At 37.7% G+C, this 22,357-nt stretch overlaps 1 protein-coding gene and 1 long non-coding RNA gene across 2 annotated transcripts in view; both read left to right on the plus strand.

The window, feature by feature from the left end:
- LOC100678874 (zinc finger protein 608) overlaps window positions 1-22,357 on the plus strand; it is a 157,870-nt gene that overhangs the window by 42,775 nt on the left and 92,738 nt on the right. The window contains exon 2 of the mRNA XM_032601573.1: window positions 5,212-7,080. Within this exon, the coding sequence (XP_032457464.1) occupies window positions 5,611-7,080 (1,470 nt within the window). The 5' untranslated portion in view covers window positions 5,212-5,610. The remainder of the gene's footprint in view (window positions 1-5,211; window positions 7,081-22,357) is intronic.
- On the plus strand, window positions 12,701-13,677 carry LOC116416514. Its single transcript, XR_004226903.2, has 3 exons — window positions 12,701-13,190; window positions 13,269-13,454; window positions 13,539-13,677. It is a non-coding gene; the product is annotated as an uncharacterized LOC116416514 (long non-coding RNA).

Genomic DNA, 22,357 nt, shown 5'->3' on the forward strand with positions numbered 1-22,357 from the left:
GGCTATCGGAGATGCCGCCGGAGAGCCCAAGGCTCGTCCGTGACACGTCTGAGGTCGCGTGGGCAGACGTTCCCGTAGCCCGAAAAAAAAAACAGAAAATATGGAATAAGAAAAAACGGAACACCGTGCCGGAGAGTGCAGGGATGTGTGTGAATTTTGTGTGAATGTATGCGTAATTATGTGTCTGTGTGTCCCCCTTTTTTTTTGAATGGCTTACAGTTGGATCGTGAGAGTGCGCGCGTGTGCGTGTATAGGTTCGTCCTCTTCCATCCTCTGCGTGCGAGACGCTAGATAAGTGTGTCTTGTGTGTGTGTGTGCGTGCGTGTGTGTGTGTGTGTGTGTGAACGCGGATGTTGTTTCTTTGCAGCCGCTGCTGCTCCACAAATTGTATGGATCGGAACTCATAAATATACAAATTTTTCTTTTAAGAACTAGATATACAAGTTAATTAGTTTTTTTTTTAATATTATGTAGGTTTTACAAAAACATTATTTTCGTGGCTTTTACGTTTGATCTTGAATGGATATTAATCAAATATAGCATATTAAATTTCCAATTTGGTAACTTTAAAATTGTATATGGTTATATCTTTGGGAGTGAGGTGGCGCTGGAGAGTGAAGGAGAATGTGAGGTGAAGAAATCGAATCACGCAGAACTTGATGTTTCGGAGTGGTCGTTTTATTTGTCGTGAATATTCGCGTGACAAGATCTGGAGGTGATGCGACTCGTGTCGTGCCTCCAGTTGAACTGTTTTTGGTCGGCTCCAGCGTCGACCGTCGAAGGTCTCGATCGTTCCGCCTCCTGTACCGATCGCCGATCGGATTGGCAGGGACAGAGCGCGCGCGGTCCGGACAGCGCGTCGGTGGCGAGGGCAGCTGGCCCAAACGGCCGGCCGTTTACTGTTTATTACGCCAGGGATTACCCGCGCCGGCGAGCTTTAGCCGCCCGCATCGAGGTGCGGATGACCGCAATAAAAGGGTTCGAGCGCGGGCCCGAGCGTTTTACTGCTTCCTCGATTCGGAGGACTTAATTGTCCTAATGCGCTCGGTCGGGCCGGAAAAACCGAGTTCTAATTCGGGTCGCGTCGTTCGAGGCACGAACGCTGGAGTCTGCGCGTGCGCGTGCGTGTGAGGTGTGTATGTGTGTTTGCGCGCGTGTGTGCGTGCGAGTGTGTGAGCGTGTGTGTGCGAATGGGTGCTGTGTGGCCACCACATATCTTTTATCATGTTAGAAATTAGAATATAAAAATTTTACGTACATAAATATGTTGCTTCTGCTTTTATAGATGACAAAAAAAAAAATGGCTCTGCCGATTTACGGCTTACCTTACGAATGTATGAGCTTTGTTAAAATGATAAAAATATACGAGATACAGATATACTTATAATATATGATTATACTAATACTAATTATTATTAGTTCTAACGCTGAGTGCCGAGTGAGGCCCATGTCCCTTGCGCCACTTTTTGGAGCTTAGCTTTTTTTCTGCTTTTAGAGATGATTTGATTTCACGTTATCAGGAGAAGCCGAGGCGAGATGCTACGAAGTACGGTCTGATCTTGCATTTTAGCGTAATCTATTCAGCTTTTGAGCAATGGGCTCTACTTTGCGAAGATTTTTCTTTTCCTTTTTCAAATTTTCAATAACTTGTTTTTTCTCTCGCGCGTATCGCTTGATTGCAGTTTTGCTTACGTTGGATATAAACGATATATAAACGATATATAAACGATAAAATTATACGCTTGTTGTTTAGTTTTTAACTAAATAATGAAGCCATCTGATTTTGAAATTTTGATATTTGAATACAGCGGTACACTTTTAGAGCTACGTAAGCTCGAGTTTTTTGATAAAGCTTACCCTTTCTGGCTCCTTATATTTTCGGTGCCCTATGGACTCCGCATATTGAAAGACGGGTCTCAGAGCAAGTCTAGCTCTCTATATACAAATTTATGCCCGAGTTTTCTAGGATCGACTTCGGCAAAACTTTATAGATGCTCAATTATTTTTAGAGAGAGTAGTAATTCTCCTACGTTGACTCGATTCCTCGGTGGATATTTAAAAATAGAATGATTTTGGCTCTATCGGTCTTCTCGAGGCAATTTGTGCGCGAGGAAGGAGAAAAAACCCAAGGTTTTTCTTTATTCTTCCTCCGACGTTTCGGTGGACAATGCCACCTTTATCAGGAAACTGTTTATTTATAGTAATATGTACATGAGATCTCAGTTACAGTTTAAAACGATAGCGAGTAGTTAAGAATACACTTACAGAAATAGTAGTCGATAGCTGGTATATACACCAGCGATATAATACCGGACGGCGGGGGGAGAGGAAATAGTGGTGTTGCTCTCTCAGCTGTTCGGTCCCGAATTCGTTCGCGTGTCGATTTTACGCGGCTTATATAGTGTGCAGTGAAATCGTAATTGATTCGCGACACCCGGTATGTATGGAGGCCGCTTACGGCGACATGCCTTTTTTACCTGGTCCACCGCTTACAGCGACATTTCTAACCTTGCTAAATTGACTACAAGACGTTGATGAGTACGTGTCGTCAATTAATAATATTGTTACACTACTTCATCCCTTGTTAACTTGGTTAACTATTTTTGAAGCTTGCTCACATATATTTAAATGTGTAAAAACTACAGTATTTTTTAATTGATACAAACAATTTAAGATTACTTCGAGTTTTCTAGTATTGTTCTTTTCTGGACTTTTTTCACTACTTCCGATACTGAAAATGCCAGAATCTCGAAAGTCACGGTATCTAATCACAATGTATAAGCTCAGAAGGCTGCTAACGGCGACATGCCTTTTTTACCTAATGCATCGCTTACAGCGACATACCTAACCTTCCTCTATTGACTACAATACGTTTATGAGTGGGTGTTGTCAATTAATAATATTGATATGAATAATTTAAGATGATTCGGCATTTTCTTCGGCATTTCTTTGTTTATTAAGAACTTAAGGTAGTTCATCGGAATATTTATTTTTTTAGGATATAGCTCAAACTTTGTTTACATGTTCATTTAAGTGTCCTCTACAACGTGGCATTTTTTTTACTTCTCCAAGCGACATTATTTTTAGAGATATTGAATCTTGTAATTTTGTATTTTAACGTAGGCAGCCTATACTGACAATGAGTCTAAATGTTGAGGACCTCTAGTTAAATTGCAAAGCGAGATTTCTTAGGATATTTTTGAAAAACTAGCTTAAGGTGTAAAATAGCAATACAAATCATGGAGAAAAAGTTGATTAGGACAAACGAGGCTTTTTTTAAATACAACAATTCAAAGTTTTATCCTATGCTATCAGTATATCTATGTAGGTGCGCAGTGTTCCTTTCTCTTACAAGTTTTGAGAGTATTTTATACTCTAAACGATTTATATCGTCATTCTAATGTTTGATACTATGAATTGTAAAATTTTTAACATTAGATAGCACTATATAATATCTTAAAAAAGGAATTCTAGAATAAAAACCCTAATTGAGCACTACTGCAGCCGGTGAACTACCTTAAATTAAAGCGACCTTCTTACTACTCCCGATGCTGTAAATACCACATTCTCTTAACTAACGGTCTCTTAGATTTATGTATATGGTCGGAATGCCGCTTTTAGCGACATACCTATTTGTGAGATTTTAACCCAATGATGTTTTCGCGTGAATTACAATCATAATTTTTCTTTGATTTTTATCAACCTAAGTTGAATTTACTTCCTTCTCACGTGTATTTAATCATGCACCCTGTTGAAAATAATGACGTCATAAGAGGTTCCAATTTGTAGCAACAAATGACGTCATTTAACGTCATTTAATGTATAATTGATTTGAGACCAATATTTAGTTATATAAGCCATTAACCTATGCTTAAACTTAGAAATTTCGTGTCGCGATTTGTAGTGAGCTACTTTATTATTTCTAAATACTGTTCAAAGCACCTTACATAATTTAATGGCCTTTGAAGCTTGTAGATAAGCCTGGTATACCGCTTCTAGCGATATTCTTTGGATGAGTTGGTGATGCAACCCATTGATGCTTTCGCGTGAATTACAATTACGACTATTCTTCGTTTTAAGCAACCTTTATTCAATTGACTTTCTCCTCACGTTTGTCTGCTCACATCTTAGTGATCTGAGCCCGAAATGTAATTATATTAATCACTAACTTTTAATTGAATTTAGTAATTGCGTTGTTGGGTCTGAATACCGCATTTGATTAAATCTATTATTTACCGAGTATATCGTTTTTAGCTACATCTTAAAATCTCGCTACATCTACTGAATGACGTAAATTAATTTTTCAAATAAATCAAATATTTTAAGAATATTCGAAGTTTTCTAGTATTGTTTTTTTGACGACCTTTTTCACTGCTCTGGGTACTACAAACGTCACGTTCTTTAATCTTAACATAACTCGTTTTTATGTATAAGGTGTGAATGCCGCTTACGGCGACATGCCTTGTTTACCCAGTATATCGCTTTATATGAGCACCAGCTTTCCTCCGCGTATCTGTGGGTAACCAGACGGCTGGGGTAATCGGGAATTGCACAAAGAAAGGAACACTCGCGTGTAAGTTTGATAAAAAGAAAGTATATTGTCAAGATTAATAGTAAATACAAGATGAAGTAATCGTGCGAACGACGAATCTTGGCCTTCGGCGGCATCGTCCCGGATATTGATGGAGAACCTGCTTACTCGGTCGCTGGCCGAACGCTTTATCCCTCATCCGCACGACCGTTGATGGCACCGGGAATAGTTGTGGGCTGTGGTGGATCTGGAGGCGTCCCTCCAGGCACTCGAAGCTCAGGAACACATTTGTACGCCGGTACGGAAAAACGGCTCGCGGAATGTTGACGGTATCGATAGCGTAGCTTTTGACACGGCCGAAGTGAAAACGAGTCTGAGCGTGCTCGCTCCTCGCGGAAAATCTCCTGTCAGCGTTGCCGCTGACGTCGTCTGCTCTCCTCGAAATCCTAATCGCGCGACATACGAGCGCGCGAGATCTAAAATCTCAGCGCTCGTTACAATATATATATATATATATATATATATATATATATATATATATATATATATATATATATATATATATATATATATATATATATATATATATATATATATATCTGTGTGTGTGTGTGTGTGTGCGTGTGTGTATATATCTTCATATTTATTTATTTATCAATCCATATATATTTTGTTTCAAGAATCAGCTAAGTACATCATAAATCTAGATAAGTGAAGAATGTAGAAAAAACAATTAAATGTCAATATTGGGATCAAATTTGTTGATGTTTTAAGCATAATTAATTATTAAACAAAATGTCAAGTACATAAAAATTAAAAGGAATCAATTTTAATATTAATACAAAGTTAAGGATGTAGTTTAGACGATCATAAATAAACATTTTATGATAGTTCGATGTTACTGTTAGAATTTTTAAAATGATGATGTGTTCAATATCTAAAGTATTTTCTTTTTGTGAGCAATATGATATCAAAATTAGAAGTATGTTTATGTGCTATTCAAACATAACGAAAAATATGACATTAATATTTCTGAAACTATTTGGTACTGAAGTATTTCGATTTTGGATAAATCAACTATGTCATTAGATATCAATATTAAGACATTTACTATTAAACATTTATTACTAGAGATATACTTGGTACAGCATGCAATCTTTCTTATAAAATGTTATAATGACCAACATCTAAGAAGAGTATATGGTTATTCTTTAAAAATATGCAGTTTTATAAAAGAAAAAAAAGTGATATTAAAGCGAAAATTTAGCACCGTGGCTACATACGCTAATGAACTGGACTCTGTTCAGGCAAAAGAGACTACCAACTTTGAGTATGATGACCATGAATGGGATGTCAAGATTGGAAACCTTATTATCGATTTAGATGCAGATATTGAAAAGACGCGAAACGAAAAACTAATTTTTGAACACGGTATGGCTTCTACGCCTTCCTTGTTGACTTCAAAGAAAATTCAGAATGTTGAAACCCTCACGTATACATTTCCTGAAAACGTATCTCATTCTGGCAACATTAACTTATCTTCCATCGTATCAACCTCTTCCTCAATTGTACCAACAGTTAGTTGTAACACTATAACACATAGTTATAATTTAGTAAATATTGTAAGTACAGCCAGTAATAGTTCTAAAGTTACAACTATTACAAATCGAACTAATACAAACGCTGATATTCCTGAAACTAATATTCGAAAAAAAATGACTGTTGAACATTTAGCTTCCGCAGATAAAGGCCTTAAAATGAAAATTAAGCGAACTAAATCTGGCACTAAATTTAGTGAAGCTAAACATGAAATTGTAAAATCTAATGAAGTAGAAAATTCAACATCGAATCAAGATGGTCATTCAATTGCTAATTCTACAGTTCTAGATTCTTCGTTAATCGTTGTGACATCATCTTGTACAAATAATACAACAGATATACAATCTTCTCAGTCACAACATAAAATGAAATCTTCTCAATTGATTTCAACAGGATCTAATGTAGCTACAGTTAATACAATTAAAAAAAATGTATGTAATCGACATGAAAAAAATCGTGATAAATATGAGAAATCGCAAAATATTAATGTTTCGCAAAATATAGCATCCGATGTCATTGGATCAGTAAATCAAATTACTCTAAGTCATTCACCTTCTAAAACAATATCAGAACCATTTTGCTTAAGTACTATGACATCAGCAACAACATCTTTACATCCAATTAGTTCTCCTTCTGTAAATAATTGTCAGTCGACTCAAAATGCACTTGACAGTTATTCTTCTGATATGACTGGTTCTTCATCATTAACAAATGTGACTAATGTTGATGTGCAAAGTAATACTGCAATAACTAATTTATGTTCACAAAAAGTCAATGAATCACCATTTAGCCTTAATTCTGCTATTTTTTCTTCTTGTCAAAATAAAGCAGATTTATTTAATAGTTTACCATGTCAGTCCGGAAGATCCAATTTTAACGAAAAAACAGATTTTATCAGTGATTCGCCACCTGCCAAAAAGATGAAAAGTTTTGTTGGAAAATTTGCAAAGGTAAGATTTTGTACTGCTTAATTAATAATCTTCTACATCTTCTACACTATATTAAAATTGTATACTTGGTCAATTTTGTAAAAACCCTCCAAAACTCGTAAAAAGAAAAAAATGAAATCTCTTTTACAGTAGAAATGTTCTTTGAACTTAAATCATTCAAGTAACCGAAAAAAATATCATGTATCAAATTTCAAACAGTTTTTAGCAGAGAAAGAACCTAAAAAATGTCCCTCCGTCCGGATTTTTTTTTGCATTTTATAACGAGTTGACTACCGTACACTCGTTATGTCTCTTTCCCTCAATATATTATAAATATATAAATATATAAATATATCCATGTATTGTTTCATACATTATTTCAGCTGCAAGGTAAGTGAGAGAGCAGAAAGCCCAGCTAGCGAACACACAGAGAAAGCCGCGCGCGTGTGTGAGTGTGTCGCCAAGAGTGAGTGCGAGAGAGAGTGGGAGAAAGTCCGCGCTGCCCATGCTGCTGCGTTCCGCGCTACGCAACTTAGTTACCGACCATCAAACCGAATAATCGAGCTTTTAAGAAACCGCTAAACCTTGTACTTTGCGTGCGCGAATACCAGAAAATTGCAGCTGCAACAGAAGCCTGTTCTTGGTGTGTCGCCGGGTAGTGCCACTCCTAGTGCGAGTCAACTCCGCGTGTCGGTCACGAGCTGTGCAGTGATTGCCGCTCGTCTTCCCGCTGCACCCAACCACACACTCAAGGCCACGAGGCATCTTTCTTGCTGCCCAGCGTAGGCCACGGTCATCTGCTTTGCGCCACTCCAGTCGAGCCACGAGGCATTCTTGCGAACCTGCACGAGGGCGAATGTAAGTACCCGCTTGATCGCTATTCTCTCTCTTTGCATTAGGCTCTGCTTCGTCTCTCTCTCTTGCCTCGCGTCACATTTGTACACTGCTTTGCATTATATAAAGCTAACTCTAATCTCATCTCGCTCTTAGTTATTTCGCTCCTAACTCTCTACCTTTTCCCCGCGCTTGCCTCTCACGTACATATATATTATTCGCGATTAAGCTACGTAGCATCAACTCTCATGACGCCTCCGCGGGCTCACGTGCTCAGGGACGAGCACGTACAGCATACTGCGCTACGGGCCAGGCTTCGTACAGCCTACAAGAAGCCTGCGACGAGCTGCTGCTTTTTCTCCTCTCGCAATTCGGCAGAACGGCAGATACGCCACAGTTCTCTTATACACGAGCTAAAGAACCCCGTTATAATTTATTCCACAAAACTTGATGCATTTTATAAACAAAAAACTATTGATTAGTATAGACAGGTATATATGATAAAACTATACATTCATACCTGAAAACATTAGAAAAAAAATTATATTTGGTATATCTTATAAAAACCCTCTAAAACTCGTAAAAAATATCAAAGCTATTTTACAATAGAAATTTTCTTTGAAAGTAAATCCTTCAGGTTACCAAAAAAAAATGTCAAATGTATCAAATTTCAATTAGATCTTAGCAATAAAAGAACTTAAAAAATGTCCGTCTGTCCGTCCGTCCAGATTTTTTTTTGCATTTATTCCACAAAACTTGATTTATTTTATAAATAAAAGCTATTGATTGGTATAAACAGGAACATATGATAAAAATATACATTCCTACTAAAAAACATTTTCCAGATTTGGCCCAGTTATATTGGAAGCTGTTAAAACAATTAAAAAAAACCGCTGCCAATTCATTGGCACGTAGCTTCCTCCAACGAAATTTATTGTTCCAATAAATAAAATATTGTTTTAAAATACAGTATGTGAATGCTATTTTAAATATTTCAAAGCTTAATTATTTTGCTGTAGGATGAATTTTCTTATAGTAAAAGATATATAATAATCAGAAAAATCCGATGAAAATCTCCCAAAATCGCGAAAAAGAAGAGATTGATGAAAGGATAACTCTGTAAAAATAAAGTTATCGTATTAAGAGAATAAGATTGTAATCTAAATAATTTTACTATAAAAAAACAAATATATAGTGTGCCGAATAATTCTACTCTCAAAACATAGTTGCATAGGGACAATTCATAGGGAGGGACTTTAACGACCTGCAACGACACCCCTATAAGAGGAAGAAAAAGTTTTGAGAAAACCAGTTTTTACATTTTAGCTCTTTACTTGAGAACCGCTCGACGAAATCGTTTAAAATTTTAGCAGCAAATAGATTTTTTTATGGTGAATCAGCAAATAATTGTGAAGCATTTGACGAAAGTGAAGCAAATAATTTTGAAGCATTTGACTGCATTGTTTTAGAGATATAAGGAATCAAAAAATTTTCAAAAAAAAATTGAAACCTTGATATCTTAAGAACCATAGAGGTTTGAAAGCTGCGCAATGAACTTAGCCAAGACACATAAAATATCTACTTTTTCCCAAAATCTCAAGTGCAATAAAGCCTTTTTACTTCCGTAATCGAGGCACAAAAAAACTCATTTATTCCAGTTTTCAATTTTTTACTGAAAAAATAAGTAGTCAAATAACTTGAAATTTTTATGGGATATAGTTTGACACGTGACCCATCGACATGATTTTTTTCGTGAGGTTATGATGTTTAGTTTCAGAGAGATGAATTTTTAAAAAAAATCACCTTTTTAATTTTATCTGCCGAACAAAGCGGTCGATCCTGAGGACCAAACGGGGAAAAGTAGGTCATTTTATTCTCTTTCAAATGCATATTAGCTGAATTGTTTGTAACGATAGGATGATTGAAAAAAACGCAAAATATTGGTTTTCAAAAATCAAAAATTAGCCATTAAAAAACAAATAGTTATAAAAATAAAAAATAAATGTTTTTCCAGAATTCAGAATCCAAAAATATACATGCATGTCAAATTTTAATGATATTGACGGAGTAGTTCCAGAAATATTACGGTATACATACACACACACGTCCACACACACACACTCACACACACACACACACACACGCACATACACATCCATACGGACATTTTCTAAAAACACGTGATTTGAACTTCTAACACACCAAAAAGTATTTTCTAGAAGTTTTGACGAAACTTAAAATTTTACTACTTCAAAGCTTCCTCTAGGAGGAAGCAAAAAATAGACGTGATTAATTAATTTTTTTTTTCATATTTTTGACATAGAGGAAGCTCCTAGAGGAAGCTTTGAAATAGTAAAATATATATATATATATATATATATATATATATATATATATATGAGGCATTCTTTGCCAACGTTACACCCCTGCTGCCCACTTTTTATTTCATCTAAAAATTTTCAAAAAAATGTTAAATTTTGTAGAAAATTCTACGCTTTCGAATGGCGAGTGGCAAAAGCGTCATCGGGTTCAGCGTCAAAAAATATATCGAAAACATATATCTGCACTTATTTGGAGAGTTAGTTTTTGTTTTCAATCATTTTATAAATTGCGGAAATAATAATTACATTTTTGATTAACTTTATCGATTTTTTAACCTTATACGCGGGTTTATAATAAAAAAAAGCGGTATCCTATTTCATTCCTAGGTACATCAAGATATGTTTTCAATTTTTTAAAATGAATTTTACTGAATACTCGATCTAAGACTGAATTTGTCCCATTTTTTTGATTTTGAGACCACTGTGCGGCGCTTTCTCGGGCCAAGAGCCACTCACAAACAATTCTTGGTCTCTGTGCCCGTCCGAAAATTCCGGCCTAAACCGCAACCTAATGGCCTTCTCTCCTCCTGGCGAGTCATTACGGCCTACTTTCTCTCTCTCTCTCTCTCTCTCTCTCTCTCACGCCCAAAATCAGACTACTGATCAGACTACCTGCCTGATCTCGAACACTGCAACGGATCAGTCAATCAACGACCAGGGCGCTCAAGCCTCTACTGCTCCACTCACTCTCTCGGCTCTCACCACGTTCTATAACCAACTTGCACTGCAGATTTCCTCCCAGTTTGCTGCGCTGCAAGAACAACAGAGATTGCAGTTTCGGGAGTTGTCCACCAACGCATGGATGCGTGCGAGACGTACGTAAGCTCTTGTAAACAAACCATCAGTGACCATGATGTCCGGATCTGCGCCCTCGAGGATCACGCTGCTCGTTCCTGCTCCAGCTTCGCGACATCTGCCATGCAGCAACCACCTACGCCGCCCGAAACGTCTGAGCTTATCGTCTCGGGGATACCTGGAGATCTTGACATGGAGCCTATGAATATCGCTCGTCCTACGAGTACTCAAGCTCACACACCTAGAGACTGGCGTCCTAACAAGTGAGGCCTTTCCTCGCCAACGAGTATCGCGCCTGTCGCAGGATCCCATTCCAACGCCAGTGAACTCTTCGGATGTACTTCAAGCTGCCCAGCCCGTCTGGCAGTCCGGACAGTCCACCGCAGGATCTCAGGCCGACAGCCGAGGACAATTCAAGAGGATCGTAATCAAGTTCAAGTCTGCCTACACGCGAGACTTCGTCATCGCCACGAGAGTCGGCCAAGACCTTCACAGTCAGCATGGTGTTCGGACACCCGTCGAATTCCTCTATCCTACTGCGCACGGTATACCCGAAACAGGTTTTCTTATTGCTAACCCTCGCGCGTTCAAAATCTAGGGAGTTGGGCTACCGCAGTCCTAGAGTCGTCGACATGGTGGTGCACGTGTGCAAGGGCGATGCTTATCCGTTGAAACCCATTTACAGTAGTGCTGACCTTAACAATCTTGAGCCTGCCGCGCGTGGATCACCATGACTCACGGGCGTCCCTGGGATACAACAACTCGGTGACCCCACTCGCCGGGCGCCTATCACGGGCATCGACATCATGCATGCCAACGTCAATGGGCTGCTGACGCGTTTCGACAAGGTCGAGGCCTACTTACACTTAAACTTCAAGCATGTCGTTGCCATTACAGAGTCCAAACTATCCGCCGCCGATGGGGATGCGTCGGTAGACGTTGACGGGTACGATTTTGTGCGGCATGATCGTGTAGGACGTCGTGACGGTGGGGTGGCTGCTTACATACACAAGTCGCTTCGCTCCAAAATTCTAATGGTGACCGAGTGCATTCACATACGTGGCTGGATCTACTTATTGTGCACTCTTTAAGCGCGGTAACCAGTTTTGTAAAGTCTGATGCACCTTTTATCTATGGTCACGACCGTATCGAGCTTACACTCTCCTTCGCGCGGGATCGAACACCGAATCACAGTATTCTCAATCGTAACCTATCGAGGCTGGCTGGTAATGTCGGTTTCTTAGACAATGTTAAGAAGGGCCTCAGCATATTTAATGACTCTACTGAACTTAGTAATATGCTCTTATCTTTCAATATGGCATTGACAGCTTCTCTCGATAGGTTCGCACCGCTTCGCCAAATAACTATAAGCACCCGCCGTAAACCATGGGTAACTCTGGTCTTTCATGCAGCAATAAAAGAACGCGACCTCTTCTGAACTCATTGCTGAGTACCGCACACGTCGAGCAATGCCCTGCTGGAAAAAGTGAATAGAAATCGATTAAAGTCGATTAGAATTCACCATTTAAGATAAGATTTTAATTAACTTGAATAGTGGATCTTAATTTCACTTTTCGCATTAGAACTTGATAAAACGTGATAAAATACGATAAAAAACGATAGAAGTCGATAAAACTCAATACGAAAAATTACAATTGAAATTTATAGACCATGATCTTCTTGAAATTCTATCAATTTCAATTGTAATTGTTCATATTAAGTTATATCGACTTTGGAATTACGTTACAGCAACAGAGCAGCCGAACAAGCGGCCATCTTGAAATTATATACAGTCACCGTGCCTTGGTAAGTCATATCGTAATTCTAATACTACGTCGAAAATATGCACTTAATATCATGTTTTGCACGAGTTACTATTACTTAAAGATAACAGGAAGGGCGGTAAAAAGCGATTTTTGTTCTTAAGTACGCGGTTCTTTTGTATTTGTTGTTCAATTGGGATTTGGCCACCTGACCGCAGCGCCACTCGGACGTTGCGGCGACGCTTTTTGGCTGCTCCTCCGACTGCCCCTTAACGGCGTTTGTTTGATTTGTGGTCAAGACGCCAGAGACCCTTCCTGCATAGATGTTTATGACACTGACGACGGAAATTCCCGCGGGGTAAGTTGTAATTGTTGAAATTTTTCTACCTGCCTTTTTTTTACTTCGCCTTGTACGGCTTTGAAATCTTGATTGCAGTTTGGCTATTTTTCCGTGGATTCTCGTCCTGAGCTCAACGAGTGGACCACCGAGGTACGACGGGTCACTTGGCTCCGATGCCATAATTGTTTTTGGAATTTTCCTGAAGGTGCTGATGTGATCTGTTCCGTTTCTTTTGCTCCAACGGAAGCTCGCCCTCTCCGGATCCAGCTCGCTGGCACTGGTGTAAGTAATTTCTTCTTATCTTACTTCTTATGGTTTCAATTTTAATTGTTTGATTAATTTACGCTCTTGTTATTATTGTTTCAGCCATGGGTTCCGGATCCGACCGAGGCTCTCTATTCCTCCGCCGATGATTTTAGATTTAAGTTCTATAGTGCTCAACTGTAATTTGTGAAATTCTAAACGAAATTATTGGAAATGACAATATATTTTGCACGTACGCAAATTTTTGTAATTGTTTATCCCGTGCTGTTTCCTCCCATATCCAATTAAATACTCCTTTCTGTTTTTTTTAGGTAGTTATAATAAACTGTTTTTTTATTCGTTTTTCTTTCTTGCTTACACAACATTGATCATTTATTAATATATTGAATTACATGGATTTTGTTATATAATTTATCATATCATGATACGTATTCATATTTGTAAATTCATTCATTTGCAAAAAAAGAATCTTAATTCCTAGTCTTATTCCTCATATCTTCTTATTGATATTCTTACTTACGTAAGTATTGTTTGTTCTTATAGTTTGTTTTAGACTTATAACACCGGCACACAAAATAAAAAAAGTTGTCTGCGCGAGAAATCAGACCTATCTATCTTTATGTTTTTCGGGTCGCTGAATTCGAATATAAGGTCAGTTAGACCCCATCACGTCAGGGTCAAGGTCAGTTGGAGGTCAAATTAAGAAGAAAAGGTTTAAAAAAATTAAAATGTCATATATTTATGTTTTTTTGGTCGCTGATTCCAAATCCTGAATCAGTTTGGCCCCATCTCGTCAGGTTCAAGGTCAGTTCAAGGGCAAACTGAGAAGAAATGATTAAAAGAAATAAAAATGCCATACATTTATGTTTTTTCGGTCGCTGAATCCGAATCCGGGGCCAGTTTTACCCGATCACGTCAGGTTCAAGGTCAGTTCGAGGTCAAATTGGGAAGTAACGGTTAAAAAAATAAAACTGCCATACATTCATGTTTTTTCGGTCGCTGAATCCGAATCCGGAATCAGTTTGGCCCCATCACGTCAGGGTCAAGGCCAGTTCAAGGTCAAACTGAGAAGAAACAGTTTAAACCGATTAAAATGTCATATCAAAACTTTCCAAAAATGGAAAAAGATACCGAAAAATTGTAAAAAATCTTTTTACAGATAAAAAAGCTAAAGGAGAAGGCTAACACAGTGATGAGCTCAATGTGGGAGCTAGGAGAAGAGCTTTTCAGGGACAACTGGGAACTAAGCACGAGGTTATTTGTTGCAATGGTCAAAAGCGTAACAGAGTATGGGGCAGAGATATGGGGTTGGAAAACAAAGGAAGATTTAGAGAAAATGCATAGAAAATACATGAAATGGGTATTAAAACTAGATAGGACAACGCCAGAGCACATACTGCACCTGGAGACGAAAAGATTCAGACTAGAGACAAGGACAAGAAAACGGGCGATGAAGTATGAGGAAAAACTATGCAAGGCGGAGGAGGGCAGACTATGGAGTGAATGTTGGAGAATTTTAGAAAAGGAGACGGTAGAAAGAAAAGGAAGGAGAGAGAGAGCAGAAAAACAAGAGAAGAAGAGCTTAACAAAAGAGGATGGTCAATAGCGGAATACCATAGAAAATTGAGAAAAGGAGAGCAGGTATGGATAGAAATAGAAAAAGTGGGCAAGGATCCAGACATGGGAAGGGGAAATGAGAGACTCAAGACAAGCAAGAGATGTAAAGAAGCTAATAAACCAAACAGGAGAGAGGCCTGAGTACCTAAAAAAGGGAGGAAACACGGGAAAGAGAGGTTTAGTCACGACAGCAAGATTCAGGATGGGGAATAAGGCCAGAGGATACAGTTAATGGATGAAGGAAGAGGAAAGAAGATGCAGGTTATGTGGAGAAGAGGAGGAAACGCTGGGGCATATCTTTGAACGTTGAGGCTATACAGGAAGCAGCGTGGAGGTCTGGGAGAACACGCTGAACGGAGAGAGAACAAATTTGGGGAAACTATATAGAGTTCTTTGGAAAAGAGAAGAAAAAGAGAAAATAGAAAGAGGATAGAGGAAGAGCAAACGAACAGGTAGAAGGAGCTTTCAAATTCAGGTGGGAGCAATTCAAAAAAGAGAATGATATAGGAAAAAGCGGCAAGAGTGAAAAATCAGAAAAGTAACTAGAGGAAGGTGAGAAAGGAGAAGGGACTTTTTGTGAACAGGGGAGCAGGTAAACAAGAATCAAAGGAAAAGTAACTAGAAAGAGAACTAGGTACAGGACTAGAACAGTAGAGGAATGAGGAAATGAAACAAGATGGGAAACAAGGAAACGGACAAGCAGACAAACATACACACGGGGTGATAAAACGAGATAGAGGTTAGAAAAGTATCAGAGAAGTGAAAGTGAAAAGCAAAGAAAGCGAAGTAGGGTAGCAGAAATGTCGAGAGAAGACAGAAAAATAGCAAGGGAGATAGAGATTTAAAGGAAGAGGTGGAGAACTGGAAAATCAAGATGAAGCTGGAAAGAGAGAGAGAGGAGACGGATTGGAGAAAAGAATGCAAGAGATGAGAGAGGATATGGAGGTAATGAAAGCGAAAATGAGGAACTGGAAAAAAGAGATGGAAGAGGTAAGAGAAGCAGTTGAGGAGAAGGAATCAAAGGCGCGAATGATGAAAAGGAAGCAGGAAATAAGAGGAGGAAGAAGAGTCAGAGACAGTATGGATAGCAGGAGCAGAAGAGAGGGAAGAAGAGAGAGACCGGAAAAAAAGAAAAGTGAAAAGAAATGTATGGTGTGGGAAAGAGGGTTGGTTGTGCACCTAAATAATTGGAATGAGGAGGACTCGTTGAAAGAATGGATGGAGGATATCATGGAGGGAGTAGCATGGGAACTAGAAGACACGAGAACGGAGGAGACAATAAAAGTAATTTTCAAGTGTAAAGAAGACATGGAGAAAATCTGGGAGAGGAGGGCAGAGATTGGAGAAGAAGGAAAAATTAGATTGGAGCAATGGCTCACGCACGAGGAGAGAAGAGCCAAAGCACTCATTATGAGAGAACTAAGGAAGAGAGAGGAAGAGGAAAAAGAGAGAGATGGAAGATGTCTGCAGGAGAAAATAATAGCAGAAGTGGAGGGAATGAGGTACTCGTGGGACGAGGAGACGGAGTGGATAGTGAAGAGAGGAAAGAAGGCTAGGATCCAAGTAGAAGAAAAAAGATACAAAAGATGGAAGGATGAAGACGAAGTGGACGAAGAAGAAGAGTGAAGGAGTGACAGAGACAGTAGAAGAAAGAAGGGAGATGGGAAAAAGCCCATAGCCTACAAAAGTGGAGGAGCAGGCGCGCATGTGCGCTCATACACACACACACTTACGCGCGCATACAAACACTCACTTAAACACACGAGCACAAACAGACACATCCGTACACGAAACAACAGAACATACAAACACGCACATAAAACCTAAACCAGACATACACAAAAAGGAGACAAGAGGATGAAAAAAATAAAATTAAAAAAAATGTAATATAAATGATGTAATAAAGTGTACAAAGGAAGAAGTTTGTAAACCCCAGAGGGGAGACACAATAAAGCTTAATTACACACATACACACACACACACACATACATATATATATATATATATATATATATATATATATATATATATATATATATATATATATATATATATATATGAGTGTGTGTGTGTGTGTGTGTTAATTGTAGTAAGCTGTCCTATTATTAATTGCCTTTGCTACTTATTTGTTGCGTTAAATCAATTCATCAGGTTGCTTAATAACTCCCCTTTTTCACACTTCAATTCATTCCGCAACTCGTAACCTGCTGGCGATTAATGTTAAGATAACTTTCTTTAAAGCTAGTAACACGTTTATTATTCTAAATCGAAGTACATATCTTGTTTTTTTTTTCTAATTACCACTCGCAAATCTTAGAGTCTAAGACTACGTTATATTGTTAATGTTTAGCTTTTGAGGCACATATTTTGATGACCAACACTAACATTAATATTTGATGATTACATTGTGTATATATGCTTATCTACACTATATTAAAACACTAAAATGAGCAATTATGTAAAAATTCACCGGAACTAGTGAATCATTGCGGGATGACAATTATTTTATGATTGATATGTGGTACACACATAAATACATAATCCTACTGAAAAAAATAAAAAATCAGAATTAAGTACACTTTTTCGATAAAGAATGATTCACAAAAAGTGACCGGGTCATGAAACATTTCACATAAATTACATATAGGTATAAAATAATGATAAATATTTATATTTATGTGATTTTTTTTTGGTAGTTGATTAGAAATAAAGTATATGAATACATATATCAAAAACGCAGTAATATTGGTCCAGATGTGTCGGATGCTGTAAATGATAATCTTTTTAGAGAAATATGACAAATATGTTTATTTGTATTTAAAATCTGAATTATTTTTTAAATCATATGCGCCACATAGATACACATGTATGTTTAACATATATCATTAGTAGTGATCTTGAGATTTGGTCCGGATGAAAGGGATGCTGTGAATAATCATCTGTGAAAATATGATCTTGTTGTTCAAAGATATCTGTTTATGAATGTAAAATGACGACTACTCTGTGTATTCACGCATATCACAAGGCGTAATCTGCAGATTTGGTCCGGATGAAAGGGATGCTGCAAATAATCATTCGTGCAGATATGATCTTGTTTATCTCTTTATCTTGTAATGATTATTTATATTAATATTCGTTGTAAATTTGCTCTTTGCGTTTCACGGGGTGGAGACTGTCGTTAATAATTAAATGTAACATTTTTAATAATAACGCCCGCATTACAAATTATTTAGCAATATGTCATCAGATTTAATATACATACAGGGTGGGCCATTTTAATCAAACCAGTCTAATAACTTTAAATTAAGCCATGAACAGAAAAAATGTTCAGATGAAAGTTGTGCAGGATCAAGGGGGACATCTTTTTGTGCAATTAGTTTTGACCTTGAACGCAAATTTCAAGGTCATTTGAAGGTCAAATTTTTTTTTATTGGAACCCTTATTTTTGATAGCAGATTCGGAAAGAACAGGAAATTTTACGTCCGAAACGGTATTTCAAAATTTTTTTCATGACCTTCACAAAGTCATTTCAAGGTCAAATGTTAAGAAATACTGTAATTGCTATTTAATCGAATTTTCTGATAGAATAATCGTAGTTAATGTACTTTTATGATTGAATATTCAAACCCAATGTGACAATGACCATGAAAATATTTAGCTTGAAAACAAAATAATTCCCTAATTTCAGCGCTACCCAGGAACAACGACGTGGACGTATTAGGATTATGTCCCCTTTGGGGTGCTTTTTTAACGTGAGTCCCCTTGCCTCTCACTGGGGTGCTTGTTTACTGTGTCACCTTGCCTCTCACTAGGATGCTTGTTTAACATTTGTTAACAAATTTTTAGTGGTCAAAAGTAAATTTTGAAGTAAACATGATAATTTTAAATATCTGAGTTCTTAATGGGAGTGGGAAATGGAACGTTAAAAATCAATGTTGTCAATTCATTCAGGGTCGAAGCAGTGTCAAGTAAAAGTTTAACGTTTCAAAAGCGTAAAAAATGGTTAAACAATAAAGGTAGGATGTTAAAAAATACATTATTTAAGATAAATATTAAACAGCATTTTGCTTTTGTAATATTAAAAAAAATTTTTAATAATTGTATTTGCCAAAGTGCATCATTTCCAGTTTAGATGCTTTTTTTTAAGTTTAATTTCTTTAATCTAATATGAATTGTAACGATTGTTCTCACGCTGTCTTCAATTTAAATCACAATGTCTTAACATAAGAAAATAAGAAGTTGAAAATTTGATTTAAAAATTATACAGTTTGAAAAATCCTCCTTTTTTTGTTGTCATTTTCTTATTTTGGTTTAGTTTCAATTTCAATAAAGAGTGAATGTAAATAAAATAGTTTTTCTTATTATAAACAAAATTTTCAACATGGACGATTATCAATCCAATGAAATTGTTGATATGATAATGATCTTAGGCGAAACCCAAAACAATGCCAGAGCCGTGGTGCGACTCTACGCTGAACGCTTTCCTCTAAGAAGGCGTCCTACTCACGACACACTACTCAGATTACTTCGAAGAGCTCGTGATGGACATCTTCGTCGTCAACGCAGACACCACGAATACAACGAAAATGATCCTAATGTTATAGCCGCCTTAGCAGCTGCTCATCTCAATCCACAAATTAGTAGTCGACAAATTGAAAGAGAAATCGGTATACCACGAAGAACAGCATTGAGAATTCTCAATAATCTCCACTATCACGATTACCACATAAGATTAGTTCATGAGCTGAGGCCACGCCATTTTCTAATGCGTATTAACTTTTGCCAGTGGGCTTTAGGAGTTTTACAAAATGATCCAGATTTTTTCAGATTTGTTGTTTTCTGACGAGGCTATATTTCGCAGTGATGGTGAATTAAATAGGCACAATAGTCACTACTGGTCACCTGTAAATCCCCACTGGTACAGGGCTATTGACCATCAAAACCGATGGAGTTTAATGGTGTGGTGTGGGATCATTAATGGTTAGCTGATTGGGCCATATTTTTTAAGGTCAAAATGTTAACCAGAATAGCTATTTGGCATTGCTCAGAGATCGACTGCCAGAGCTTTTAGAGGATGTTGACTGTCGGACGTTTCGGACGTAAAATTTCCTGTTCTTTCCGAATCTGCTATCAAAAATAAGGGTTCCTATTTAAAAAAAAAATTTGACCTTCAAATGACCTTGAAATTTGAGTTCAAGGTCAAAACTAATTGCACAAAAAGATGTCCCCCTTGATCCTGGACAATTTTCATCTGAACAATTTTTCTGTTCATGGCTTAATTTAGGAGTTATTAGACTGGTTTGATTAAAATGGCCCACCCTGTATATAAATTATGATAGTGTTAATATATCGCTACAAAATAAACTTAAAGATTACTTATCTAATATTTATAAAATTTATTATTAGGTATATCTAACATTTGAATTTTGAATATAGTTTCTGTGGCGATTATTTGGCCAATATTTTACATTTCTAATTTCAATATAATTATGTTTAGAATATTGGTTCATCTCTATCGGTCTTCCCGAGGCAGGTTGTGTGGTGAGAAAGGAGAGAAAGAACTTTAAGACATTTTCTCTTTTCTTCTCAACGTTTCGACGGACAATGCCGCCTTCATCAGAAGACTGATGTGACAAAATTTTATTTAAAACTTGTTGTATAACAATATATGTACAGTGTGAAGAATAGAACGTACAATTATGGAGAAGATCGGTACAAATTTTTGTCGAGAAGGCGCTTCTCCGCCGCGCGGCGGGGGGAACGTAGGTGAATAGTGTTTCTCTCTCAGCTGTTCGATTCTAATTCGCACGAGTTGAGATTTTTGTCGTGTTTATATAGCACGGAGCAGCAAGAAGAGAGGCAAGCGGCCGTGTTGACAATTTCTGTCGCTATTGACGTCAGAGCCTGGCTTATGTTTGTTTTGTTTTTAGCTGGTGTATAAGGTGTGTGTATACTGTATTTAAATTTTGAGTGTCTTCCTTCTTATTAATACCGTTTTCTTGTAGGTGTATTGTAGCATTTCGGAAACTATCTATATATAACGTCTTTTATTTAAATTGATCTCTCTGTCTTTAATGTGGTAGTTTTCAAAATTGAAAGTGTTATTGAGATTGTTGACGTGATCGGAGATTACAGTTTTTCACGATTTTTTGTGAGCATTTATACGTATACACACATTTATTTTTGTTTGGCCTACATCCATGGCAGAGCAATTATATTTATCGTATAATTCTAACGAATTAATAGGTCTTTGAAATACAAGAATGTATACAAATAATTTACACATGGCTTTTGGAAACTTGAATACTGCAGATTCTGCCAAACATTTATTCTATTCTTCATCAGTACTAATATCTAATACCTAATACCTCTTGATATACAGGGTGATTCTAAAACAATACAACATTTATATACCATCGTGATCAGCGTAAAAAACTGAGTCTAGGGTAATTAGTCTAAAAAAATTTCCTTCACCTTTCACTTTCCCAGTTAACAAAGAAAAATCCCCCCACTACATCGCCCAGCGGAAAAGCGCGTGAGGGGAAGTGAGCGCGGCGGCGGCGGCGCCGTTACTAAGGAGGTCGGCGGCGGCGAACTGAGTAACAAAGAGAGCCGAAGCGATCGAAAAGCTCAATTCTTTCGCAAAGTTTGACGATCTGCATGTGTGAATGATTTTCGTTCAACTGACAGAACTAATTTTAATAAATTTTCCAGACGCTTAATTTACAGGTTAAGTCAATGATAGAACGGCGAAAGCCTCGATTTTGGAGCATCTGCTGCAGTTTTCTTTCGCTTATATTTGCGGTAAAAATTCAAAAGACGTCAAGAGCTGTCTTTTTGGAGCAGCTGCGGCTGTTTTTTTGCGATTTTCCGGCCTTATGACACTGGCAAATGGCACGAGGAGCTCGATCTGCGTCGAGACCCGGAAAATACGCATTTCTTTTTAGAGCGTTAATTCTGAAAACGGCGAGAGCTGCCCTTCGTCACACTGGCAAATCGCACGAGAAACACTTTCCGTGGGCCTATCAGTGGGACTTTATGCGGAGCTTTTTGCGTCTGTATCCGAGAGCCTATTAGTGGGACTTGCTGCGGCTCTTTCCGAGAGCCTATTAGTGGAACTTGCTGCTCTATCAGCAGGACTTTATGCAGTACTTTCTGCAGTACTTTCCGTGGGCCTATCAGCGGAACTTTATGCGGAGCTTTCGGCGGGACGTTATGCGGGCCTATTAGCGGAACTTTATGCGGTACTTCCTGCAGGACTTTTTACGGGCCTATTAGCGGAACTTTATGCAATACTTCCTGCA

Source organism: Nasonia vitripennis (genome assembly GCF_009193385.2).
Source record: "Nasonia vitripennis strain AsymCx chromosome 2 unlocalized genomic scaffold, Nvit_psr_1.1 chr2_random0008, whole genome shotgun sequence".
Classification (NCBI taxonomy): Eukaryota; Metazoa; Arthropoda; class Insecta; order Hymenoptera; family Pteromalidae; genus Nasonia; species Nasonia vitripennis.